The sequence below is a fragment of the Torulaspora delbrueckii genome, chromosome 7 (genome assembly GCF_000243375.1).
Source record: "Torulaspora delbrueckii CBS 1146 chromosome 7, complete genome".
In the NCBI taxonomy this organism is placed as follows: Eukaryota; Fungi; Ascomycota; class Saccharomycetes; order Saccharomycetales; family Saccharomycetaceae; genus Torulaspora; species Torulaspora delbrueckii.
Genome location: NC_016507.1, coordinates 274,335 through 300,467, shown reverse-complemented (window position 1 = coordinate 300,467; position 26,133 = coordinate 274,335). Strand labels below are relative to the sequence as shown.

The window sequence follows — 26,133 nt, the reverse complement described above, 5'->3', positions numbered from 1 at the left end:
AGCTCATCGTTTACCGCTCCTCGCTAGTAGTTGGACCAGAGCTGATATCAGTATTTGAGAGATCTTATTACTTAATAACTAAAGAATTGGAAATGTCAGTCATGTTATCGCTCAAGGTTACAAACATGATTCATAGGAAATTTTGAAATTACCTTGATCGAGAGAGAATGATTGGGACAAAGAAGTTTAAGAAGTTTAACTGTCGGTGCTATGAAAATCTACCTAAAATGAGCTATCGTGCACCAATTAGACACAAAATTTTGGTGAAAGTACTATCAAATTTTTTTGGTATTATTAAGTAACAACAGTACTCTCTTAGGTCTTTGTAAAAGCTTTTTAAAATTGTCATTTATTCATTATTTAAAAGTTAATTCTTGATATTTCGCGGGACAATGTAAAGGCGACAGAACCCCTTGTTGATAGTTTCCACTAGTAAAAAAGTAGAAAATCAGGACTATCAAGACTATTAAAGTAATTTAGTCACATCAATCATTGAAATCGAGAATGGATATAGAGTTTGCCACAAGGACTATTCAAATTAATGGATCACAGCATAAAATATTGTTGCAAAATAATAATGGTCCGTGCGCACTATTGGCCCTTGCCAATGTTCTTCTGCTCGCACCACGTCAGGCCAGTGTAGCGCAGGAACTGATTTATTTAGTGAGAAGAAGCGATACAGTTTACTTGCAGGATCTGATACAGGTGTTGGCAAACATTGGGATTCAGGATCAGAATGGCGCTGATAGCGACGTGACTCAGCTTTTACAACTTTTGCCTCGATTGCACGCTGGTATGAACATCAATCCCAAGTTCAATGGGTCATTTGGGGATGGAGTGGAGATGTCAATTTTCCGACTCTATAACGTCGACATAGTACACGGATGGATAATCGATAGCTCCAGCGATCCTGTCGCATACGAACACGTCTCCAAATATTCTTATGAGGAGGCTCAGAGGGTTCTCGTTGAGTCCTATGAAATCAAGCAAAAGACTTTATCCACGAGTAATGCCGATCAAATCCTTGAGGATGCCAATTATATCAAATCCTTTTTTGCTAGGTCCGCGACCCAACTAACGGAGTATGGTCTTAGACATTTGCGCGAAGTTCTAGTCGAGAAATCATTTGCCATTCTTTTCAGAAATGACCATTTCTCTGCCATTTACAAGAACAACGATGAGTTGTTCACCTTGGTGACTGATTTGGGTTTCAAGAGCCGTACCGATGTTGTTTGGCAAGCATTAAAATCTGTGAATGGCTCCCAGGATACTTTTTACACTGGTAATTTCATACCAACAAGTCTTGAGAGAACGGCAACAACGGCAACAGCCAACCCAGCTGAATCATTTGCCTCGAATCCCTTCAGCGATCAAAATGAGGCTCGTGGTCCAGCATCAAACTCACTCCAGGGCTTTCAGCAACTTGAAAATGATGAAGAGCTAGCAAGAAGGCTACAGGAGGAAGAGGATAGAGAAGCTGTCAGCCGTATGCAAAGGTCTCACGAACGTAGAACCAAACATTCTGATGGGAAGGAAAAGAAAAACCGCTCCAAAAATGAGAAAAAGGGCAGCAAGAAGGAGAAGCTCAAGAAATGTATTATTATGTAACCATTACAGGACACAATGGCCTCTTATAGACTATATTACTGTATAAATTGTTCTTACCCAAGTAGTATACACGAAATGAGGGCTTCTTAGGGCTCGGATGCGCACGAAAAGATGAAAGGCTCCGCAGTGGCGCTAATCAGATAACAAACTAACCACTTTAACAAGAGTGATAGGCTGTCTTGGAAGCGCTGGAAGCACCAAGGAGTGGTCTGTGTCGTGTTTGAGACTAATGGAAGAAGTAAGAAAGTTTAAGTTCACTTTGGAGGAGGCTAGGTCCGAGAGAGGTGTGGTTAAGGTAATTGGGCGTGCTAGTGATGGAAAACCTAACAGACGTGCTAGGAAGGACAACCTGTTGTTTGATGAGAAATCGCTGAGTAAGAATCATGCTATGTTAGGGCTGAAGCTGTTGGATCCATTGGAGCCCAATGTTCACATTATTGATCAGTTTCGTATTTACGTTAAGGATTTAGGGAGCACTTATGGTATTGTAGACTTAAACTCCGAGGAAAGCGACCCGTTTGTGATCGACCTCAAGAATGGTGAGCGATTTGGACTGGTTGGGTTGGATGAACCGATATCCATGTATCAAAGGCGAGCTGCTAAGCTGAAGTTTCAAGTTAATTTACAATATTTCGACGCCAGAAAAGGTATATTTGAGTGTATTGTTAGGGATGTTTCTTTCAATGACAGTCCGGTGATCTCTAGACCGTCTTCGTGTGATGATGAGGGGGCAGAGTTGGAGTTTTTGTCATCATCATCTTCTTCTTCATCTTCAGATTGGAATTTCAGTGAAGATTTTAGTATAATAAGAGAAACGCCATCTGAACCAGTGAATGACTACACTGAAGAGGAAGATATATCTTCCGATTCTGGCGACTCTGACGAGGACGAGGGCTATTCAGTGGTCGATCTGCTGACACTGAGCCAAGAGTCGGAAGAATGGGATGTTTTGGAGTCGGAAGAATCCGAGGATGATGATAAACACGTATGTGGCCGTTCTGAGAAGAGAATTTTGGCTAGGAATAAGTGTTTGATTATCAACTACGAGCCAAGAGGGTCAGATGAGAGTTTAGACGTCAATAGGTCTACGGGGATTTTGAAGACCTTAATGGTCAGTGCAATGGTTGGTTTTTTATTTGGGTTTTTGGGAACAGTTGTTCTCCTCGTCGGTTTGGCATTAAAGGAAGTAGAGTGAAACAAGTTTGACGCCACAGGATGGCAAGCAGCTTTTGAAGTTTCTATATAATTAAGTAATTATAGTTAAGCGGATTCGGTGAAGTTGGCTACATACTCTGTTTCAAATGTAACTAGCCTGAAACACACGTCGCGAAATTTATTATTTTTAAAGATTATAAGAACAAAACGTTAAAATAAAGTAGTCAGATATTAATTAAATTTAAAGATATCGATGTCGAGTTCTGAATTTGATTCTGATTCGAGCATTGACCACAACGTGAAGAGGCTCATTAGACGTCCTCGAGATGATTCCGAAAAATCCAAAATAAATGCAAATGACTCACTGGCAGCAGTTACGGTCAAGAAACGAAGGCCAGCTGGTAAAGTTGGTAAACCAAGTGCTGTGCTGAGGAATTCACGACCAAATTCACAAAATGAACCTCGCCGAGGTCAAGTCAGGTCGTCAAATATAAATGATCAAACAAGAGGTTCTAATTCATTTTATCAAGGCGCTCTTCTGGGGTCATTTTTGGGAGCCACCTTGACCACTGTAGTGACGAACCTGGTCGCTAGAACTTTTCAAAATGGTTAACGATGACGGTAATTTTTGTTTGTGAAATTCTTTCTAAATGATGGAGTATTGTTATTCCTTTCTCTCCTATCGTTTTGATTGTTAGATCCAAACAGTTTTCTTTCTCTGATTCAGTGAGTTCATAGGTGAGTAAGTTGCTATCTCCCAATTTTTCAATAAAGTCCAGCAGTTTTGAATTTTCCCGAGCCATTTCTCTCTGAGCTACTCGCACACTCAGCGTTGATCTTGGATTGATTCGACTCACCTGGCTTTGAATACTTTGCAAAAACTGTTTTTGTTTCTTTGCATCCTGGAGAGGACCTCTGTGGCCCTTCAATTCATCTTCCTGGATCCCCATATCCTGCATGTGCTTTAGTTTGTTATTCGAAATCTTCAACAACCACATCTTCTTCCTTTCCTCTCTCCATTTGGTTATATCCTCCATGGTATTCAATGTGATCGACGTCCCTGGCACGCTAATCACAGGGACCGAAGCACTGTCCAGCAAGCCTTTGTCCTCATCCTCTTCTTCATTTTCATCATCATCTTCTTCCTCGAGTTCGTCCTCGACTGGCTTCTGCTGCTGCTTGGGAGCTTGCACAGGTTCCCGATAGGACGGTTCTGGGCTGCATTGATTCCTCGCAAAAGGTTGTGGCATCATAGGAACACCGTAAGGTTGCTGAACATGGTAGGGTTGAACCAAATAGGGCTGTGATGACGGAGGATACACAATTGGTGGGATTGGTGACTGTTGCAACCTCGCTCTTTTGTTAACCGGCTCTAATGTAGAACCACCAGATAACGTCCCAGACGAAGACGGCCTGGGCAACGGACGAGACCCATTCCCGTACGGCTGATACGAGTGATAATTCATCTGTAGAGACCCTTTCACAGCTTAAAGTTTTGATCGATATCCTATCAATCGGTGAGCGATGAGATGAGTTGAAATTTCGCCTGATAATAAGAGCCAAAACTTCCTAAAAAGGAAAGGTTTTCCTAATTGGGAAGCCAGACGATATATCATAAGCCTAAGATTAACTTTCTACTAAGCAAGGTCAAGCCCAATGGCTCTGAAATTACAATCAATCAATTCTTCGTCTCCTCAGCTACATCGTGACACTAGTTTCAACAAGTTACAAGCCTCTTTTCACGCTAAACCTGCGGTTAGAGTGCGTTTCTATGGGTTTGGTGCCAATTTCCGTGAAATTTTTGCCCAGCTCTGCCCTAGGGACCGCTTCCCTTCCTCCATGAACAACGAGTGAGTCAGCAAGTAAAGATGCGGGTTAAGACCCCAACTGTCTACCTGACGTTGCTCTTCATGATGGTATTTATTGGGGGCACATTAGGACAGCTTGAAAATACTTGGAAGCCTTAACTCGATACTGTAACCATGTCTCAACCGGCTCAACGTGCAGCGACCAGATCGGTCATCCAGAAGTACATCAACAAAGAGACTCTAAAATATGTGTTCACAACTCATTTCTGGGGTCCTGTGTCGAATTTTGGTATACCCATTGCAGCAATCTACGATCTTAAGAAGGACCCTACAGTGATCTCGGGTCCAATGACAGGAGCTTTAGTGATATATTCTGCAGTTTTCATGAAATATGCTCTGGCTGTTACACCGACGAACTACCTTCTATTTGGTTGCCATCTTGTGAACGAAGCGGCACAATTAGGTCAGGGCTACAGGTTCCTGCACTACAATTATCTGGCAGACGAAGATGAGAAGAAGGCCATTGACGAGAAATGGAGCATGCCAAGTAAATGAGCACCATATCCCGCTAAAAAAAATAGCATTAAATTCATTAGCTATATATACGTATATCCTATCAGTCGAATAAACCCTTCGGTTTTGAAATCTGTGTCGGTCCCAGCCCCTCAGGTTCCTCGGATTCAGTCAAAGCTTTGAAATGCTTCAACTTCTCTCTCTTTAAAACACTCTTTCTATCAAGTGTCGAGAAGTTTTCTTCTGGTTCCAAAGACCTCGTTCCCCATTCAATCGTGGTACCCGTCCTCTCAGCACGAACAGGTGCAGGATTTGTAGGCTCTTCTGCTGGTTCGGTAGGCTCTCGACTTACCAGATCGTCATCAGTCCAATTGGAATCAGAACGGCCCCATTGCCTGTGTGTTGTAGTCTCCTGCGAGTCATCAGTAACAAAAAGTTTCCTTGGCTGGTTTTCTGCTAGTGTGGCATCCAGGTGCTCCTTCAGAGGACTTCTTCGATTTTCCGCGGTAGATTTCTGGTTCCTCAGCGGACTTATACGCGACGATGCAAGGTCCTCATTAGCAGCTTGCGTCTTTCTCTTTTTTGGAGATATAGCCTTCTTGATAACAGTTCTCGCCAAGTGGTCCTCAACAGTTATATTAGAGCCATTACTGTCTGTCACTTGAACCAACTCCAAAGTTACTCCATTCTTTTTCAACTCTATCAGTATTGGGTCCCCGCCGCGGCAGAACCATATGTTAAGGTTCTCACTTTGAGTAGTTTTCCATGTCGATCCAATGCTCAGAAAATTCTTGAGATCCTTCAGCTTGAAGATAATAGCTTTTGTCTGATCCTTTTTCTGTACCGCTGTATCGGACGTGTCGTCGGTTGTAGTGAAAAGACAGTAATGTTCGAGATCGTTGACGCTTATGGTGTTGCTTAGACTCATTGTATTTCTCAGAATATCGTTATTTTTGCCATAAATGGCCTTAGTGAATGCAGTGATGACTAATTTATGGACACTAATTTCCAGTTTAAACTCTTCTGTAACATTGGCGTTGCAATCGTCGATGAAATTCTTCAGCAGCGCCTGGTTGCAACACATGTAGTTGATCTCATCAGCAACTGTCAGTTTATCCTCGTTTCTCGCATTATTTTCTGGTTGATCATTGAAAAGTGCATTAGATAGCTCATTCCTTGTCGCAGTAAAGATATCCACTAGTTTAGGGTCTAATGCCTCTTCATGACCAGTTGACGAAGCACTAGCAGACCCATAAACATCCAAAAAGTTCCTCTTGTACTTAAGATCGATTATAATAGGATCATACTTTATGGGCTCGAACTGCGGTGTATATTCTTTGCTTATAAGTGACTCCATTTCAACATGTACCAGTAGCCGGTTGGTTAATGTATCAGGACATGTTGAAGTGTTATTAATGGCTATCGTGAAGTTCTTGATCGCATCGCCGTCTGGCTTTCGTGAAATTGTGGTCAAATGTCGACCATTGATCTGCAAAGAGTATAGCTTGTGATCTCTTCGATGGGAGTCATTTATCGTCTGGACACCACTTGCACCAAATACAATCTCTCTAGGTTTAAAGTCATACTCTTCAAAGAATTGCGAGGAGAATCGTACTTTGCATAGCGTTGTATCCGTGCTGTTTAAATTCCATGCTATTATCTCTGTCGGTGTTATAGTTAGCCGTATATCTTTGTAGATGGTGGCTAGAACATTAATGGTACGAAACCAAAGCTGTTGTCTCTCAGGATCAGAAATGACGGCCCTGAATGACATCTGGAAAAGGTGCTTGTACCAATGCAACTTCACACTACTGTCTGTAGCTCATAACCATCTCCGTCGCGTAATGTTTGACTTAAATTGTGATAAGTTCTAAATGAAAAAAAGTGAAATATACAGGAGAGTACAGTTCACGTACGTATTCTTACACATTGATATTGTTCATGCTAACTGTCTTGCATCTTCTTTTTCTTCTTGAGTTTTTGAGCTGGTTTTAGATGTTTTCTTATTCTTCTTCTTGCTCGATTTCTTCTTCTTTTTGACTATGACTACTTCCTCATCCTCCTCACCGGGCTGAATTTCTACGAGACCTTGGTTTGCAAATTTTGACCGAATTCTCTCTAGCTCATCCTGCTCATCTTGGGCACCAGAGCCTATATCCTCATTGGACTCATCAAGAGCGTCTTTTGGCTTGGAGAAATCGAAATTCTCAAGCATGGTGTGCGTCTTGAGGCTGATCTTCTTATTGGAAGGAGCCAACGACGAGACTGATTGTGAGCTTGGTGTGACTCGAATGTTGGAGGGTTTATTGTTGGAAACGTCCTGGGTCGTGGCCACAACTTCATCAGGCAAGACCTCGACTCTTCTTTTCGGTTTCTTCTTAATCTTTTTTTCTTTCTTGGCCTTCTCTCCAACACTAGGAGATATGATCTGCTGCTTACTTAACCTTATGGTGTTTGAACTTTGCTCTGTGTCATCGCCGTTCTCCGAGAAGTCAAGTAAATCACCATTAATACTTTTGCTGGTAGTTTCTTCTCGGGCTAGGTAAAATGGATTAGATTGCCTTTCTTCCTCTTTCCTCTTTTCCAGCACTTCTCGTTCCTCCTTAGAAAGTTCCCAATCTTCAGTAGGTTGTTTCTCGCCGCTAGATGAATCATCCGCTTCTTCTTCGTTATATGCAAATTTGCCGTCATCGCTCTCCAATGAGTCCTCCGTGAAAGCACCAGTTTCACTGGAGGTATTCTTTTCTAGGATTTCCGTCAATTCTTCGGTACTCAAGAATGGCGTATCGCAATCTACCGTGACGTTCTGCTGCAGCTGCATTTGAACCCCGTGGGACAAGGGCTTGAGCTCATAAGAATTGAACAGGCTTGGCATCACTTCACTAATCAATAGTGGAAGTCCATCCCCGTCCTCTTGCAAAGCTTCGCTACTTAGCTTCAGTATTTCAGAGGACTCAACGGCACGCTCTTGCACTTCAAAATCTTTCGAATAAGACAAACTTTGAAAATAGTTGAGCAACTCTTCCATAATAAATTTTAAGCGGGTCAGGTCTAGATCTGAATGACCATTCGACCAATTAGTGAAAATCTTCAGCAATGCGATTATGACGACTTGCTGAATCTCAGCAGCAAAATGATGTTTTTTGGCAAGAATAGATTGAATTAAGTCATCTCCATTGTCAACCTGGGAGGAATATTCACCAATCGACCAGAAACATTCTTTCAAAACACCTGCGATCTGTGTATAAACACTGTCAGTTGACAGAATTTTAATGATGGTTGATAACGTATCTTCCCTCATGCTAGGGACTTTGACCATGCTATTTCTCAGCTGCTCACCTATCTTGCATCCCAAAGATGGCTCAGAAATATCCTGAGAGAGCATGATGAGATCTAATAGAACCGTGTTGTACCACTCGAAATCCGTTAGCATCGAGAAGTTATCCATGGAGCAAATGTGTATGATAGTATTGACCATTTTTATTTTGTATGGCTCTGAAATTATAATTGGTATTTCATTTGCGACTTCAAAGTTAGGCTCCCCTGATTGAAGCACTATTGTATCTTCGTCCACAAACTGCTTCAGCAGTGCTAAAACAATGCTCTTTAAATTTTCTTCACTAACAATCCCAACGACAAGTTCTAGGGCTTTTGACCTAATAGAAACGTCAACATCGTTCAAAAGACGCAGCACCAGTTTATCAAATTGTGAAATGAAAGCGATGTTGATCTTACCAATTTTGTAAAATAGAACACAACTGATGTATCTCAGATTCGGATCAGAAGAATCACAGAATGTTTGTAGACACTCCAAACAGCGAACTGCTGTGTCAAAATCATCTTCTTCCAGCATATTTCCCTTGACGATACAATTAATCGATTCGTACAGTACAGATGTAGCTACAGTAGTGTCCATGAGTTCCAGGATCTTTGGTAGGAGTCTGGGCCTCAATTTTGGTTCGACTTTGGACAAGTTAGTAAACAATTTTAGTAGCCTTATGATGATCCAATTATTTGAAATGGTCACCAAAATCTCATACAACATTGGAGAAAGCTTTATGAAAGGCTGTGGATTTTTCTTGGAGAGTTCACAAATTACACTTACCATGGCTGACAAAACTGAAGTGTCATCATCTTCAAGCCTTGCGGCAAACTTATCAAAGTTATCTCTTAATGCTTCTGGGTATTGAAGAAAAACCTTGAATAACGCCGTCACTGCTTTCTTTCTGATATAAGGTTTCGAGCTACTTAGCATGCCAAATAAATCATCGCATATATCGGCAGCCAAGCTCGGTGTAACAATGGTTGAAAGCCCACTCAACGCAATCCCAACTTTAACCACATCGTTGTTTCCTCCATACTTCAAATCCTTCTTCATTAGGTTCGTAGCTAACATAAGGATGTCAGAGTCCTTATAGAAAGACTGTGAAGCTGCTAAGTAACCCACACGTTTCTGTTGAAGCTTGCTACTACTCATCACCTCCAAGATGTGGAAATTGGCCCATGACATGTCGAAACCATACATCTCCAAATAGGTCAGCTTAAGAACTGCATTAGTCTTCAAATTCAAATCAGGTGAATTGGCCTCCTCTCGACATTCACTGAGAGCTTGTGCAAGGAAATGTTGCAATTTTTCAGGTGTCTCATTGTTTGATCGTATACCCTTAATCAAATCCTTCAGCGACTTCTCAAAGAAGATACCAAAAGGTCTCAGTCTCTGCTTCACATCATCACCTGTTGGTGCGTATAAAGAGGTCATTTCGACCTTTTGAAAGCTTCTCTCTGTAGAATTCAGCTTCAGTTTTAACAATCAGTCTACCATGCATTTTTACAAGGCTTTTTATTGAAAAAAGCTGTTTACCATAAATAAAACAAGATGCTGCTCACATAGAGACAGTGAGCCATGTCTGAGCACCAGAATAGTCCAGATTATGCTGCTACAAGATCACAGAGTCCAAGTGTTAATTCTCAGGCATATGCCATACCAATATCGGAAGATATAGCGAGCCAATTGACTGATGAAAGCAGTTTGGAGGGCTCGGATAATTCAGAAGCAGAAGAGAGTAGCGGGGATTTGTTTTTGGACAGTATGGTACAAGAATCGAGCAATGGATTATTCACAGATTCTCAGGATCCTGGACCCATGTTGGATGTCTCGAAGTATATATTTGAGTCCTTAGTGCAAGCCATCGAATCTGCTAATTTTGCAGAAGCCATCTCTCTTCAGACAAAGACTTCCGCTGTTATCAACTCGGAAAGTACTAGATTAAAACAGTTGATTGAAACTACTAAAGAGCAACTGGCCAGTTTCAAAGATCGATTTGAGCGTGGAGCAGAGACTTCAAAACTAATACGACAAAACCTGCAGTACTCCAAGGACAAGATCGATCGCTTGAATGCTGAACTTGGAATAGCACACCCAATTGAGTTCAACCAGGCGAAAGAGAAGGTTCTGGAGCGTCAGTTTGATTGTGAGCCCGATGGTTCAACAAAGTCATAACGATTCGTTTAAATTGTATATGCATCAAGCGTTACATTTATCATTACAAAGTGGCAGCTAGCCCACTCGCCATACTTCCAAAGCTACAATATGGAATTTTTCGCCCTCTTTGCTGAGAACATCATTGCCAAAGGTGAGACTAGGATACGAGACACCCTGCATCAATCCGTCATCGATCCATAATCCATAATGTCCATCTCCGGCGCCCATGGAAAGGAATCCAGATTGGCAATAAATGGCAAATTCGTTAAGCCCAGTGTATGGATAACCACGAAACTGCCATACATGTTCTTCTTGGTTCTGTTTTATATGACTGTCACTGCGTTTACCACCATCACAGATTGTTAAATGTGGAACTTTGTCCAGTCTCCAAAGAAAACACTCTCCGTTACCATAATATCGCCTGTTTTCGGTAGGGTGGAATGGCTCATTTGTATAACCTCCGAATATTCCGTTCTTGCGGTCCTTGATTACAATCACATAACCGACTCTCATCGGTGTCGTACTCTGTGGCGACACATGATCGTACAATGATTTTAGTGAAGAACCATGTTGCTCGAGACTGTATAGTAATTCCCACTCAGTGTATAATTGCACTCTTGTAGGCATCAATGAACGCAATTGATCACACATATCTGGCCTAATAAGCCGATTTTTCGTTGTTGGCAGGTACCCAGTCAATTTAACTGTTGGCAATACATCATCTTCCTCAAACAACAAGGATCCATTGACACTAATATTTCTATCTCTCGAGGTCTTCCTGCTTGATCTGTTCAAACTACTCGAAGAGGGCGTGGAAGAACGGCTGGGAACTGCCTCGGGGGACAGTGCTGTCTTGAACTTATCCAGAGCTTGTTTCATGTCAAACATATTGCAACCATTCGCGTTTTATTGATTCATTTTACAAGGGATGGGCAAGATTTCGATCTTATGAGCTTCAATAACTTAGCTAGGCCAAGGCTAATGTCATGTGATATATCTTACATACTATACCGCAAGCCTCACGATCATTATGAGGTTACCGAATGCTGACTCACTGACCCTCAATGAGCCTCAATGAGCACTTTTCTTCTAGTAGTGTGCTTCTGAGACGTATAGTTAGCTTCTATTTCCGATCTCCTTTCAACATCGACACTTAAAATCTCATTAATATACACTGTACGGTCTATAAAAGTTGGCATTAGTCGAAGGTAATCTTCTTTGGCTTCTTGTTCATATCAACATCCTTGTAGAAAGCACCGTAAGCACTATGTTCTTTTTTCTTAGTGTGGGTACCGAATTTCTTCAATTCTTCAGGAACTGGTTGATTGGCACCGTTTAAAACATTTACAAGCGCACCAGCTAAATGCTTTTCCTGCTCTGTGAAGAGAGTATGAGCTGTACCAGTTTGTCCAGCTCTACCAGTTCTACCAATTCTATGAACGTAATCTTCTACTGTTAGTGGGAATGTTAGATTGATAACAGTCTTGACGTTTGGGATATCTAAACCTCTGGCAGCGACATCAGTGGCTAGTAGCAGATTAGAAGCTCCAGTCTTGAACTCATTCAAAGCTTGTGATCTTTGCTGCTGCGACAGATCACCGTGAATGGCTGCCACATTGTAGCCATTATACTTCAAGTTCCTCTCTACTCTGGTAGCTTCCTTCTTGTATAGAGCAAAGATTAGAACCTTTTCGTCCTTTTTTGGTCCTGACTGATATTTTTTTAATAGTTCCAAAAGCTTTCTCTCCTTCTGAAACTGGTCGATAACTTCCACAACCTGTGTGATTCTCTTGTTGGCACTCAACTCGTCTCTGTTACCAATCGAAACCTTGACTGGATCGGACATGAAGGTGGACGCCAATTCACGAACCTCCTTTGGCCAAGTGGCTGTGAACATCAGTGTCTGTCTACTTGAAGTATTCGTTGATCTGATGATGTTCTTGATGTCCTCTTCGAAACCTTTTTCTAGCATTCTGTCGGCTTCATCTAGAACCAGATATGACACGTTCGATAAGTCGACAGAACCTTCTTGCATCAAATCTAGCAATCTACCTGGTGTGGCAACCACAACTTGAGCTTTCTTCAACTTCTCTCTCTGCTCATACTTAGGGACACCACCATAAACACAACAACACTCCAAGTCGGCCTTTTCAATTAATAATATCATATTATCGTAAATTTGAGAGGCAAGTTCTCTAGTTGGAGAAATGACTAGCACCTGAACACCCTTCTTTTTTCCATCTTCAGTCACCAATTTATTGATTGCTGGGACACCAAACGCAAAAGTTTTACCAGAACCAGTTTCAGCGACACCAATAACGTCCTTACCAGCTAATAAATATGGCCATGAAACAGATTGAATCGGAGTTGGCTTTGGGAACACAGAAATTGCGGCTTGAATTTTGGAATCTAAAGAAAGCTCATCGAATGAAAGAACGGGTTGAATTTGTTTCTCGGTTGGGTAATCAACGCTAACTTCATTTTCTTTGTAGAATGCTTCAACTTCTGGTCCAGAAGCTTCCGCCAGAATAGGCTCGAATTTTTTTTCAACTGGTTTATCCTCTTTATCCTCTTTATCCTTCTTCTCCTTCTTCTCTTTTTTCTCCTTCTTCTTTTCCTTCTTCTCCTTCTTCTCCTTCTTGTCTTTCTGCTTCTTGTCTTTCTTCTGCTTCTTCTTCTCCTTCGTCAAATCATCTTCGACCTTTCTCTTCTTGTCCTTGATTTCTTCCTTTGTCATCTTAACCAATTATTAATCTCAGAGCTAGCAATTGGACTTTTCAAGCTGATTGTTGATCAATTGAAGCTTTGAATTATACTAATCTTCAATGTTTTTAGTATAAATTGAAGCGATGAGCTGAAAATTTTTACAATAAGTGTCAGCAAAAAGAAACACCTGTCTAGCTAAAATTTCATTAAATATTGAACAATTAATACTATAATATACACTAAGATCAAAGATTTGTAAGGGAGCTCTAATATTGGTCATTAGATCCTTTTGCTGTCCTTGTTACCTAATTCGATGATTTCAGGTTCAATGGATTGTTCGCTGTCTCTGACGGAGTTAGGATCAACATCATTGTTCAACAACTCTTCCTCTTCTTCAGCAATGGCAGAGAACTCCTTGCAACCCTTGAATTTCCAGTAAAGTAAAGCGTAAGCAGTGAAACCGACGATCACCACGGAAACGTAGTTCATGTTATCCTTAGTGACTGGCAATGCTGGTGGGAAAGAGAAGAACACGATACAGAAGACTGCCCAGCCCAGAAGGACAATGTTGAAAAAGTAACCAAGTTTACCAAACCAGAATGGGCCGTGTTTAATTTGACGTTTCTTACGCAATAAACAGATCACTGGGATAGAGTAAGAAAGCAACAGGAATGCAATACAGCCGGTACACAATGAGTTGAAAGCGGTACTGGAAGCCAAGTATAACAAACCGATCAACGAAATCAAAGCACAGGACATCAAATGTGCGTTCAATGGGACACCAACTTGTGGGTTAACCTGAGACAAAAGACCGGAGAAAGGTAGACCTTTGTCTCTAGCAAAAGACCAACCCAATCTTGCCTGCCAAGTATGACATGCGATAATACATCCAAACGAGGTGAAAAGAACCATACAACCCAAGAAAATTGCACCAGATGTATTACCCAAAGCCTGGTTGTAGATATCTAGGATTGGTGCACCAGTGGCAGATTGCATTAAACTGTCCAGATCACGAATGGAGAAGAACATGGAGATAACGTAACAGAAAGAAGTTGCAAAACCAATGGCGACAGTTCCCATGATAGCAATTGGAATCACACGTTCTGGTTTCTCAACTTCAAAAGCCATGTGAGTCGCACAGTCCAGGCAGGAGAAAGACCAAGCAGGGTTAATTAAACCGACTATGAAAGCTATCCCACTATTTTTCCAGCCAGTTTCATTGTAAAATGTGGCAAACACGAATTTGGCATCATTGAATTTCCCGCTTGAGCAAGCTAGCACAGTTACAGTAATTGTAAAGAAAGACAACAACGAAATGTACAAAGCAGAAGCAGAGATCAAAGGTAAAGATTTACCATAACAGTTGAACAGAGTCAGGAATAAATGCATAATTTCAAAACACACAAACACATGCCATCTCTTTGGAGTAAAATCGGGATGGGCTAAAGCATACATACCAACCACTTCGGTAGCTGCAGATAACGTCGTGGAAGCACTAGTGAAAACAGAACCCGCATACGCAAATGATCCGCACAAATAGGCAGCAAATCTCTTGTGTTTTGGAGGAGCCAATTTCAAAGACCACCAAAATTGACCACCAGCGTGTGGATAAGCAGAAGACAATTCACCCAGTGAAGCACCAACACAGATAGAGATCAATGCAACAATAATGATACCGTACACGATCATCATGGGGCCACCGGAAAAGATACCAGTGACCATAGAAACAGAAATCCCGAACCACGAGTTAGTCAAACCAAAGCCAACACCCAAAATCGACCACAACGAAAAAGATTTACGCAAATGCACCTCACCGCCTCTCTCGGTCATCATAGTATCCTTACCATACTCCAAAGCACCTTTATGCGATTCCCTTGTATGAACTTCGCTCAGGCTTGTGCGATCAGCCTCGTAAGCAGATGATAGACTCTTACTAACCATTTCTAGCAGCTTCAATCAACCTAATTGCTCGAGCAAAACAGTCCAAAAGCATCATAGCGTCCGCGATCGATGCAGGGACTCTCCGAGATTTCAACCTTTATATCAATTCCCTATCAAATTTTTCAGATTTCTTCAGCATGTGAAAATGAAAAGCGCTGAAAAATTCTTGAAAGAACAATACAAGCAGATCATCGCCAAGCAAGCCAGTGTACTGTTGGAAAGTAACTTTCGACAAACATCTAAGATGTGTCAGAATCATGTTAATGGACAGTTAGCCGTATTCTTGAAGGTTAAAGCCTTGAATTTGTAGTACGTATTGAATGATTGCTTGAACATAGTAGATTGTTGAAAAAAGTAGAAGAACCGACAAGATAATCGATGAAGATGGTTAAAAGATAGGATTGTCTGCTGCTGGAGGTTGATTGAGAGGGTGTGGTACAATGGCAGACTTAAAGAATAGACTGCTGAAGGTGGCAGAAATTTCCGCAAAGATTTTTGACCTAAATTTTAATCCAACTAACGCTAGAACTGGTTCACGAATTCTCGCTAAGAGATTGAAGGGTCCTACGATTGCAGGGTACTATGGTGATCCAGATTTCCTGAAATTCAAGCACTTAAAGACTTTATACCCAGATTTCCAGTTTGGAGACCAGAAGGAAGAGTATAGACTTTCGATGATCGAGGCAAGGAAACGTCGTGGTAAAGGTGCTCCCAAGAAGAAGAAGGAGGCTAGCACCGGTGGAAAGACTAAGAAGAGGAAATAAGGGAGGTTCTAAATCCTGTACATATGTATATAACCAAAAGACTCTTATGCGCTTGTTAGTAGTTGGGACAATTGACTGTACAAAGTCTTTATCTCGACTGGAGTTGTCGGCAGCGAGGAGTACAACACTTTGTACAACTTAATTCTATGCATTACGAAAGGCCGTCCAGCGAGGATCTGTTTTATGGTCTTGGGCGAGAAGTATGTGTGTCTCATTTGGTCGATCAGGGCGAGGTACGGTTTGAACATGTTTGTGATGCTTAGCGGGCGGTTTTTGAGTTCGAACCGCACAGTGGGGCCCTCAATAGCTTGAATTGATATACCACCGGGAATCCGCCGTGGGTCTTTCACCCTCAGAAGTAGCGCAAACAGTGGGAAATGATTTAGCAGTGCAATTACCGACTCCACAGCGATTTGGACACATATGGTTACCAAACGGAACACAGTGAACGAGTAATAGAAAGCAAGAACTGTGGGGGTGAGAAAGACTAGTATGATGAAGAAAATTGTTCCCAGCAATAACTCATCCAGCTGGAAAAAGTTGATATCGATTCGATCACGCAAAACATTCCTCTTCTTACCGGTAAATAAGTAGAACAGACTTTTCATGATACTGATCTGCCAATGGTAAATCTTGCTGCTGATGTGGTAAAAGATGTAAACGTGGACTGTTAGGATAGAAAAATAATCAACAAAAACTGAAAGTGCAAATGTACCGCCAAGCACGCATCCCAAATTTCCCACTGTTCTGAGTAGCAAGCTCAAAGTCTCAGGATTTGCCATAGGTTCTAGCAGCATTGTGTTTGAGAACTCAATGATCCAGAGAAAGAGATCGCTCAAAAATCTTGCCAATTCCTCATTGAGCTTTATGCCTAACGGGTTATTTGCTAAAGAAATTGTGACTGACTTCATCAGGTCATAAAGACAGAATGTTATAATTCGATGCAGTATCTTTGAAAAGCTATCACACCATTCGAATAAAAAAGCAGCAAAAATAAGTCCAAACGACATATCATTCAAGAAAAGCCAAACAGTATTGTAAAATCGAATATAATCAGGATAATAGTTTGATGGCAAATCCTTTCTAAGATTTGCAGATGCCTCCGAGTAAGTTCTGAAGCGCGGTAGCGCCTTGCGTAACGTCATGTTCATATTAATTCGGAGGTACTGTACGGGAAAGTAACAAATTTGTTGGCACCTTAGATCAATCTGCTGTGCCATCACTGACAAATTGACAAATTTTAAATACTGCCAGTTCAATGCTTTGTAAGTGTACAAAGCGAGTTGGCAAATAATCGCAGTTAGATAAAGACCCAGGTAACTTACCAGAGTTTTTAACCGAGAAACTCTATAAAGTCTTTTCATGGAGCCCCATAACCTGCTTCCGAGTGTTCCTCTATGGCTGCTCAACTTCGGATACTTTTCCCGAAAGGCAGTCTCATGCGTATGGTACAAGTTCAGAAGGCTTAAGGTTTGTCGTAGTTTTTTGTCATGCATTTGATATCTTGGATGATCCCACAGCTTGCATACATTATCATTAACGGAAGACTTCTCATTCGCACCAATCTCTTTCTCTGGTAACGTCAAAGAGATGGGATCTAACGAGAAGAATTGCAAAATTCGTAAATTTGGTGCTCTAAATTCGATAACCTGGTACACATCGACCTTAAAATGCCATTCAGTAGAAACCTTTGTAGCAATTGAGGAGTAAGGTAATTCCAGTAAAGTCCCTTTCAGCAACTCACATGGAACAATGTCAATGACCACATGATCAGTTCCTCTAAGAGTAATTGCGACGGCCTCCAAGTTGCCTTTCTTATCATGAAGTTTCAAATGCTGCGGCCAAAACACGTAGTGAGTCATATCATAAGACTACGTTCGAAGTTCGACCTTTTTTCCTGCCATAGCTCATCGTCAAAGTTGAAATTTCGCTTAGCCTTTTCATGATTTACCAATAATACAAAAATAGCGAAACAACCAATCTCAAGAGGCTTTGATACATAAGATCGGTTGATAAATCCTGTTACCAGGACTTTCTAGGTTGGTGAGTCGAAAAAGGATGGAAGGTAGCAGGCGAAGTCTAACGAGCCACTTTGAGCCAGCAACGGGTTCATCAAGTCACGATAATGAGAATAGCAGAAGCGGAGAACCAACACCAACTATACCCCCATCATTTAACATCATACCCCCCCAACCCGACTCTAATGATCACCTGGCTCTGAGCGATGATGATAGAGATCAACTTGACGAGAATAAGGGCGCAGATTCAATATCAGGCATTTTCAAACCCAATGGTCTAAGCTCTCGAGGGAGAGAACGCCCCAAGCTTTCACTAAGGACTTCATCTATCTCTGACAGAGGTAGTGCATCGTCGAGTAAACTTACTGGTCTGTCTTCCAATGATCACACCACATCGATCAGAATGAGAAGAAGAAGTAATGACAGCCGTTCATCTCGTGGTTCTTCCAACAATCTTTCAGATCATGCACCTAGATCTGCTAGAGTACTTTCATATATTCAAGCAGATGACATGGATGAGTTCCAGGATATTCAAAAGGACTTTCAGAGCGCTATGGATGAAGAAGGAAGAACTTGGCTACCTCAAATAGGCAGCGTTAAAAGCAATGCTGACTCCACGCACTCAGGCTCTGAGCAAGAACAGTCAGAACCCGAAGATAGTCTGAATGATTTAGATGTTAGCACACATTTGAGGGGCAATTCGAGTACCTTGAGAGAGTCAAATCAATTGCATAATTCACCAAGTAAGTCAATCACGAAAAATGCCCTTAACATATTTCAAGATAAACAGGACGAGGCTTCAACACTTGTCGTTGAACTGGCAGATTTAGACGATATTCCCGGTCGAAAAAGATTTCAGCCGTTAAAGCTATACGGGAACTCATTGGGGCTCATCTCACCCACGAATAAAATTAGGCTCAAGTTAGCTTCACTACAATTACATCCCATGTACAAGATTGCTTATCAGCTCTTGCTGACACTATTCACCGCTTTGATGGCCTTTCGAACCTATCAGCCCACTCAACTAGATTTCCTATACAGCTTCTCATACTGGGTTGACTATACTGCGTTTTTTCTTTGCATTCTTTTCACTTTAAATGATACAGCTAAAGTTATCGCCTTCGGACTATGGGATGATTCACAGATGTTCGCGGCATATGGCAAGCAATACACCACTTTAATGGAAACCTTTGGTCTTACAAAATTTCTCAAATTTTTACGAAACAAGTACGGAGCCAAAATAGTCAGCTTTATCGTCCCATTTCAGATCTTGGATAATGAAGACGAGCCTGCTTTTCAAAGCAAGGAACATAAGGGAACTCTTACAAATTTATCTACTACTGCAAAGACGAAAAATTTCGAAATACCGAGAGCTTTCCTGCGGTCTTCCTGGAACAGAATAGATTTCACATCAACAATATGCTTTTGGATGGGACTGTTTTTAGCCATCCACGAATATGACATTAAAAAAGGAATTCGAATCTTCAAAACGCTGGCGTTTTTGAGAATACTTAGACTAGTCAACACTGATACCGGGCTATCATCGATTTTGAGAGGTGTGAAATATGCTATCCCACAGCTAATTAATATTGGCTCCATGTTTGTTTATTTTTGGTTATTATTTGGAATTTTAGGTGTCCAAAGTTTCCGTGGATCTTTACGCAGGCAGTGTGTTTGGTTCGATCAGAATGACTCTAATGATAGGTATCAATATGAGAATCAATTTTGCGGTGGTTTTCTGGAGCCTATAACGAAAAAGGTAATGCCATACCTTCTGAACGATGGAACTTATGGACCTGCTTCTAAGGGGTTTTTGTGCCCACAATACTCCAAATGCATTTCAAATGCTAACCCATATAACGGCAGAGTGAGCTTTGACAACATAGTAAATGCGATGGAACTGGTTTTTGTTGTAATGAGTGCAAATACGTTCACAGATTTGATGTATTACACCATGGACAGCGATGAGATGGCCGCCAGTATATTTTTCGTGGTTGCCATATTCGTGCTGAATATCTGGTTGATGAACTTGGTTATTGCGGTTCTAGTTACATCTTTTCAGTTGGCCAACGAAGAATTTAAGAGAAAGAAACTTGAAGTCAAGACCTTGGAGAGTTGGCCTATAAGGCTAGCCACAGGTTATTGGAGATATTTTCAGGTGAAAGCACAACGGACCAAGATGCCTACATGGGCTAAGAGAGGTCAGTTATTGTGTGAAAAAATAGAGCCTATTATGGTTATACTAATTGTCGTGGATCTCGCCATGAGGTGTAGGCTTGATGCCACCGTGTCTGAATCATATACTAATAAATTCATTGACACAGATACGGGAATTTGTACTATGCTATTGCTAGAGTCAATCTTCAAGCTAATCTTTCACATCCCTAATCCATGGAAATTTTTAATCAAATGGAGTTATGTTTATGATCTAGTTGTTGGTATTGCTGCTTTTATCATTACACTTCTCAAAAAGTATCGCATATTAGGAGACACTTACTACTGGCTGTCAATTTTTCATATCAGTAGGTTCTACCGTGTGGTATACATGTTTGGGTTTACCTCAAACCTGTGGAAGCGTGTCTTGGGTAACAGGTTAATGATATGGAATCTCTCAGCATTTTACTTTTTTTTCACATTTCTGGTTTCCATCATAATGTCAGTTTACTTCGAAGGCATACTTCCTGCAGATGAAATGGAAGACCAACAGTTTGGTATGTTCTCTTTGCCAAACTCATTTCTCTCACTTTTCATCATAGGCAGTACTGAAAATTGGACAAGCATCCTCTATTCTCTACAAAGCTATGCTACTAATATATCGTCATCCTTCTTCAGTTCAGTACTGCTGATTGTTTGGTTTATTCTTTCAAATTCGGTCATTCTAAACATTTTCATTGCTTTGATTTCAGAAACAATGGAAGTGAAAGAAGAAGAGAAGAGACCGCTGCAGATAAAGCACTATCTGAAGTATATCTATCCTCAAAAAATTAAAGAATTCACACATGCTTCATTCCTGAAAAGATTACAAAAGAAAGTCTTCCGCAATGGCTCCCAAGAAGATTCTAGAGATTTTAAACAATTTTTGATGAGAGGAACGGCTATAATGAACATAGCTCAATCTATGCCAGGGCTAGCGGACGAACTAAAAACCGACAGCTTTTCGATTGATGTTCCTCAGAATGTGAAAGCGCGCTTTGGAAAGCTTTCTCAATATTTCTCATTCTTGCATAAACTGAAAATGTATGCTCACAACCCTTTTTACAAGAAGCCCGAGGTGCTCTTCACTGAAGGGGGAGATGAATCTCGAAGAACGTTTTTGCTTCAGTTGAATGAGCATGAAGATGAAAAACTGGACTACTTGAAAAGACACCCATCGTTCAACAACTCGTACTTTATTTTATCACCTCATCACGCCTTCAGGAAATTTTGCCAGCGTCTTGTACCTCCTAGTGTGGGAAGACGAACGGACAATATCCGGTTTTATGACGATGATACCGATCTCTATGGTCAAAAAGTTCACTTTCATCGAATTAGAAGGGATATTTTCGTTGTCTTTATGACTATTGTTACCATTTTGCTTATTGTTTTCTCCTGCTTTGTCACACCTTTATACAGAATGGAGCACAAGCTGAAAATATGGAGTTGGCCCACCTACGTGGATTGTGCATTTGTGTCGATTTTCACCATAGAGTTTATTGTCAAGACGGTAGCAGACGGCGTTTTTTACACGCCGAATGGTTATTTGAGAAATCCCTGGAACTTCATAGATTCCATCGTTCTTATTTCTTTGTGGATAAATCTTATTGCATTTTTGAGGAATGATGGCGATCTTTCCAGGATATTTAAGGGATTGACTGCCCTTAGGGCGCTGAGATGCTTGACTGTGAGCAATATGGCCAGGAACACATTCAGTTTGGTGGTTTTTGACGGAATAAGGAAGATATTTGAAGCCTCTTTTGTCTCTTTAACGTTATTGTTCCCTTTCACTGTGTGGGGAATGAACTTATTCAGAGGTAAATTGGGAACATGTAATGACGGATCCAAAGGAATGGGTGATTGCAACAGCGAGTTCACGAATACTGTATTCAATTGGGACATCATGATGCCAAGAGTTTATAGTCAGCCATACTTGTTTTTTGACTCATTTGGAAGCTCCTTTAGATCGTTGTATGAAATCGTGTCTCTAGAGGGATGGACTGATTTACTTGAAAACCTGATGAATAGCACAGGTGTCGGCACCCCTGCATCGCTATTTGCCTCTTCTGGGAACGCAATTTTTCTGGTACTCTTCAATTTCTTGAGTATGGTGTTCATTTTGAACCTGTTCATTTCCTTTATTATTAACAATCATGCAAAAACGACAGGAAGCGCGTATTTTACCACTGAAGAGAAGTCATGGTTGGAAGCAAAAAAGCTCCTATCTCAAGCGAAACCTAGATCCATACCAAGTCTCATTGAGCTATCCAATACGAGGAGATTTTTCTATGGGCTAGCTGTTGAGAAGAGTAACTTTTTTATGTCTTTTCTCCTACAAGTGGTTCTTTATTTACACATCATTATGCTGCTATGGCGATCCTACCGTAAGCCCAATCTTGGGATTCAATTCGAAGATATTTTCTTTATGGTTTCGACCACGATCTTCTTCCTTCAAGAGATTTTTCACCTTTATGGCGAAGGTTTGCGACTATATGTGAGATCCATTTGGAACAAGACGCGATTTGCCATTGTCATTACATCCTTTGTGCTCACGGCAGTCGGGTTCAAGGTGACAAACGAAGCCCTGCTGTTTAATAATGTGAAGGAGTTATTCCACCTAGTGATCTTTTTATTCGTCATTCCTCAAAATGATATGCTCTCTGAACTCGTTCAGACAGCAGTAGCCAGTTGGCCGCCTATTTTATCCTTGACATTCACATGGGGCATTCTGTTTCTGGTATATTCCATTGCCTTAAATCAAATATTTGGTCTCACTAAGTTAGGACCGAATACGTCAGGCAACATCAACTTCAGAACAGTTCCAAAAGCTCTTATTGTTTTGTTTAGATGCAGTTTTGGTGAAGGCTGGAACTACATCATGGCAGATCTGGCGGTAGATATCCCGTACTGCTACACCTATTCGGGTACTGGCAACGACTGTGGATCCGAATTATATGCATATTTGCTTTTGATGTCATGGAATATCCTGTCAATGTACATTTTCCTGAATATGTTTATTTCGCTAATCATTGGGAACTTCAGCTACGTGTACCGCAGAGGAGGCTCAAAATCGCCTATTGGCAGGAGGGAAATTCTCAAATTCGTCGAAGCTTGGACAAAGTACGATACTGATGGGACCGGAGAACTCGAGTTCTCATATTTGCCGAAGCTTATGCACTCGTTCGATGGACCGCTAAGCTTTACAATCTGGGAGGGAAGCCTGACCATTAAGAATTTGGTTAAGAATTACATGGAAGTTAACCCGAACGATCCCTATGATGTTCAAATAGACCTGGACGGGTTGAACAAAGAACTGGACTCTATTGATAAAGTCAAGGTCATTCAGAGAAGGTTGCATTACAGAAGGTTTACACAAGAAGTATTCCATACCAATTCATACAGAGGTGCGATCGGATTCTCTTCTTTATTGAAGCTTATTCCCCTGTATACCATCTACAATCCGAGGGAATGCTTAGGCATCGACGAATATGTCCGCCACTTGTACAATCTGGGTAAAGTTGACAAATATCTGGACAACGAAAAGAACTTTGACGTCCTTAATATGGTCGTGACAGCATGGAAGTACCAATCAAGGCAGAAATCCAGAGGGACCGTTGTCAGCAAGTCATCCACTCTCTTTCAAACATATGAGACTATAACCAATCCGTTCAATAGCGTTTCTGAGAGATCATCAAATGATTTTGCAACCACTCCCCTGATGGATTTTGGAGTAGACAATTTCTTATGGTCACCCAAGTTAGGAGGAAGAAAGAAATAATAACTTGGTGTTCTATAAATCTTAATCGAGGAACAAGAAGGGGAGCAGCATAATAATAATTGGATTTTTTTTTAAGTTAATTACACAGTGCATAGAGAGAACATAAAGAAGTGCATACAAAAAGCTTATTATTCGCCTTTACGCGAAAGTATTTCTTCGATTAAATCTTCACCAACAGCCTCATTGTAATCCTCATCGGAAAGGTTAGATTTTGGACCGTGAAAGTATTTTTTCCTGTAAACCATGTAATATATCCATGATAAGATCCAGAGGCCTGGGCCAATGACACAGGCATAGTTCATTGTTTGAGGTGTCAAACCATGACGGGCAGATGGGAACATGACCAAAATGATGATAAACGCTTGATACACCACCCCGATCCAAGCAATTATTGGTGACCAAAGTTTGCCCAGATAGAAAGGACCAGGTCTGAACAAATCTCTGCCCCAAGTCAATCGTAAGAAAGTTGGGGTTGACCAAGCAAGGTTATTACCAGCGACCGCCAGGGAGAAGAGGGCAGCAGCAGCAGCAGCATCTAGACATAGCAAACCTAGAAGTAAAGAAGCAACACAAGCTGCGATAATAGCGACAAAGGGTACCGAGTATTTTTTGTCGACTTTTTTGATATACTTTGAGAGAGGCAGACCATCGTCACGGGCAAATGCCCATATTTGCCTCGAAGCAGCAGTAACGATGGATGCCCCCATTAAGAATTGACAAAATGCAATCAATGCCATAAACGCAATGGCCCAATTCTTCCCCAAACAGTCATAGACTATTTGTGCCAGGATGATTTCATAATCGGTGTCCAGCACCTTTGATATATCGGAGTCCATGCAAGCCATCAAGCAAATGATGATGAGCCATCCCAGGATCCAGCACGCTGCGATAGATCCAATTATACCGATTGGCACAGATTTCTTGGCATCCTTAGCTTCTTCAGATTGATGAACACAAGAGTCAAAAGATCCGATAGTCCAGACTGCTGGCATGAATCCCGCCAGACAAAATTGCCAGCCACTATTCCAGTCACTGAAGTTTTGGTAAGTACCAAAGATGAATTCACCATTGTTAAAGCCACCTCTGTTTACTTTGGCACCGATCGGTAGCGCAATGAAGAGCAAAATCATGATAAAGACGTTGGATACAATACTGAGGGTTTGCAGCCGAGCCACCAGACCAGAAGACAAACATGTCACAACACCTTGGGCTACCACTACAGCCGCAAATATACCATACGTCTTCCCAGTGGTAACTTCAAAGTCCCCGTCCCGAGATATAACTACAGCAGCTAGCACCTCCAAGGCAAACCCATATGAGATGGAGCACACACCAGCAGACAACGCCAGCGAGTTTGAGCAACCAATGACAAACGAGACAATCTCCTTATAGCCCTTGGGCGCATAGTAGTAAGTCCAGTAGTACAATCCACCAGCGGTCGGTATAGCACTAGCGTTCTCCGCCATGGTAATTCCAACCAACAAAATGAAGAAAGCTGCGATAAACCAACCCCAAACCAGTGTGACAGGTCCTCCCGTAAGACCACCGCCCATAACAGAGGCTATAGAGGGCAACAGGCCCATAATCGAAAACGCAACACCGAAAACTTGAAGCGTGGAAAACTGACGCTTCAACTCCTGCTTGTAACCTATTTCTGCCAGCAATTGACCATCATTGACGGAAGTTGCAGAATTGATGTAGTTGACTTCACCCGCACCTGTTTTGGATCTAACATAACGTACATCGGAGGAAGACAGTTGATGTAATTCGAAAGCTGAGCCTTCAGAAGTTGAAAGTCGTGGTCCACTCCTAATCGCTGATTTAATATCGTCAGTCATTGTTGAGCTTACCGATACCAAGTAGAAAGTATCCTCTTCGCAAGGCGCCAAGCCTAGTTTATATAATCTTGTAGAAACTTAATCAAGAGTATTTTTCTGACGAGACCGCCAAGAGCCATACAGATAAGATCGGATAGATTTCGTATCAACTACATTCAACACAATACACAAAATACACAATACAGTCGCCTTAATTTAACTTTATCAGTAAAAGGATAGATATGCAAGATAATTAATTGCCTTGGCGCATCTCAAGATGGGCGGGATTGGAAAAAGTCTTGGCGCATTCCGGTTGATTGTGAAAAAAACAAAAAAGAATGCGCAAGCCC

The 26,133-nt window shown here is 41.4% G+C and overlaps 15 protein-coding genes across 15 annotated transcripts; 7 read left to right on the top strand and 8 right to left on the bottom strand.

Moving 5' to 3' along the window:
• Window positions 1-504: 504 nt before the first annotated feature.
• On the top strand, window positions 505-1,608 carry MIY2 (ubiquitinyl hydrolase 1; the record flags this gene model as incomplete). The annotated part of the gene is made up of 1 exon (XM_003682681.1): window positions 505-1,608. One exon carries the CDS (start codon window positions 505-507, stop codon window positions 1,606-1,608), a length of 1,104 nt encoding a protein of 367 aa, XP_003682729.1.
• Window positions 1,609-1,837: 229 nt separating this feature from the next.
• Window positions 1,838-2,803, top strand: TDEL0G01500 (uncharacterized protein; the record flags this gene model as incomplete). The annotated part of the gene is made up of 1 exon (XM_003682680.1): window positions 1,838-2,803. The coding sequence occupies one exon, from the start codon at window positions 1,838-1,840 to the stop codon at window positions 2,801-2,803; it is 966 nt and encodes a 321-aa protein (XP_003682728.1).
• Window positions 2,804-3,016: 213 nt separating this feature from the next.
• PRM3 (pheromone-regulated protein PRM3) lies at window positions 3,017-3,376 on the top strand (the record flags this gene model as incomplete). Its single annotated transcript, XM_003682679.1, has 1 exon — window positions 3,017-3,376. The coding sequence occupies one exon, from the start codon at window positions 3,017-3,019 to the stop codon at window positions 3,374-3,376; it is 360 nt and encodes a 119-aa protein (XP_003682727.1).
• On the bottom strand, window positions 3,354-4,229 carry RSA1 (Rsa1p; the record flags this gene model as incomplete). The annotated part of the gene is made up of 1 exon (XM_003682678.1): window positions 3,354-4,229. The coding sequence occupies one exon, from the start codon at window positions 4,227-4,229 to the stop codon at window positions 3,354-3,356; it is 876 nt and encodes a 291-aa protein (XP_003682726.1).
• Window positions 4,230-4,745: 516 nt separating this feature from the next.
• On the top strand, window positions 4,746-5,126 carry MPC1 (pyruvate transporter MPC1; the record flags this gene model as incomplete). The annotated part of the gene is made up of 1 exon (XM_003682677.1): window positions 4,746-5,126. The coding sequence occupies one exon, from the start codon at window positions 4,746-4,748 to the stop codon at window positions 5,124-5,126; it is 381 nt and encodes a 126-aa protein (XP_003682725.1).
• Window positions 5,127-5,187: 61 nt separating this feature from the next.
• DDC1 (Ddc1p) lies at window positions 5,188-6,858 on the bottom strand (the record flags this gene model as incomplete). The annotated part of the gene is made up of 1 exon (XM_003682676.1): window positions 5,188-6,858. One exon carries the CDS (start codon window positions 6,856-6,858, stop codon window positions 5,188-5,190), a length of 1,671 nt encoding a protein of 556 aa, XP_003682724.1.
• A 165-nt stretch (window positions 6,859-7,023) lies between these two features.
• APL5 (Apl5p) lies at window positions 7,024-9,843 on the bottom strand (the record flags this gene model as incomplete). Its single annotated transcript, XM_003682675.1, has 1 exon — window positions 7,024-9,843. One exon carries the CDS (start codon window positions 9,841-9,843, stop codon window positions 7,024-7,026), a length of 2,820 nt encoding a protein of 939 aa, XP_003682723.1.
• A 144-nt stretch (window positions 9,844-9,987) lies between these two features.
• KXD1 (Kxd1p) lies at window positions 9,988-10,584 on the top strand (the record flags this gene model as incomplete). The annotated part of the gene is made up of 1 exon (XM_003682674.1): window positions 9,988-10,584. The coding sequence occupies one exon, from the start codon at window positions 9,988-9,990 to the stop codon at window positions 10,582-10,584; it is 597 nt and encodes a 198-aa protein (XP_003682722.1).
• Window positions 10,585-10,641: 57 nt separating this feature from the next.
• On the bottom strand, window positions 10,642-11,454 carry OXR1 (Oxr1p; the record flags this gene model as incomplete). Its single annotated transcript, XM_003682673.1, has 1 exon — window positions 10,642-11,454. The coding sequence occupies one exon, from the start codon at window positions 11,452-11,454 to the stop codon at window positions 10,642-10,644; it is 813 nt and encodes a 270-aa protein (XP_003682721.1).
• Window positions 11,455-11,764: 310 nt separating this feature from the next.
• DBP3 (RNA-dependent ATPase DBP3) lies at window positions 11,765-13,303 on the bottom strand (the record flags this gene model as incomplete). Its single annotated transcript, XM_003682672.1, has 1 exon — window positions 11,765-13,303. The coding sequence occupies one exon, from the start codon at window positions 13,301-13,303 to the stop codon at window positions 11,765-11,767; it is 1,539 nt and encodes a 512-aa protein (XP_003682720.1).
• Window positions 13,304-13,551: 248 nt separating this feature from the next.
• Window positions 13,552-15,213, bottom strand: HNM1 (Hnm1p; the record flags this gene model as incomplete). The annotated part of the gene is made up of 1 exon (XM_003682671.1): window positions 13,552-15,213. One exon carries the CDS (start codon window positions 15,211-15,213, stop codon window positions 13,552-13,554), a length of 1,662 nt encoding a protein of 553 aa, XP_003682719.1.
• Window positions 15,214-15,653: 440 nt separating this feature from the next.
• Window positions 15,654-15,977, top strand: RSM27 (mitochondrial 37S ribosomal protein mS33; the record flags this gene model as incomplete). The annotated part of the gene is made up of 1 exon (XM_003682670.1): window positions 15,654-15,977. The coding sequence occupies one exon, from the start codon at window positions 15,654-15,656 to the stop codon at window positions 15,975-15,977; it is 324 nt and encodes a 107-aa protein (XP_003682718.1).
• Window positions 15,978-16,021: 44 nt separating this feature from the next.
• Window positions 16,022-17,839, bottom strand: GPI1 (phosphatidylinositol N-acetylglucosaminyltransferase; the record flags this gene model as incomplete). Its single annotated transcript, XM_003682669.1, has 1 exon — window positions 16,022-17,839. The coding sequence occupies one exon, from the start codon at window positions 17,837-17,839 to the stop codon at window positions 16,022-16,024; it is 1,818 nt and encodes a 605-aa protein (XP_003682717.1).
• A 196-nt stretch (window positions 17,840-18,035) lies between these two features.
• On the top strand, window positions 18,036-23,966 carry CCH1 (calcium channel protein CCH1; the record flags this gene model as incomplete). Its single annotated transcript, XM_003682668.1, has 1 exon — window positions 18,036-23,966. One exon carries the CDS (start codon window positions 18,036-18,038, stop codon window positions 23,964-23,966), a length of 5,931 nt encoding a protein of 1,976 aa, XP_003682716.1.
• Window positions 23,967-24,094: 128 nt separating this feature from the next.
• On the bottom strand, window positions 24,095-25,804 carry UGA4 (Uga4p; the record flags this gene model as incomplete). Its single annotated transcript, XM_003682667.1, has 1 exon — window positions 24,095-25,804. The coding sequence occupies one exon, from the start codon at window positions 25,802-25,804 to the stop codon at window positions 24,095-24,097; it is 1,710 nt and encodes a 569-aa protein (XP_003682715.1).
• Window positions 25,805-26,133: the final 329 nt, after the last annotated feature.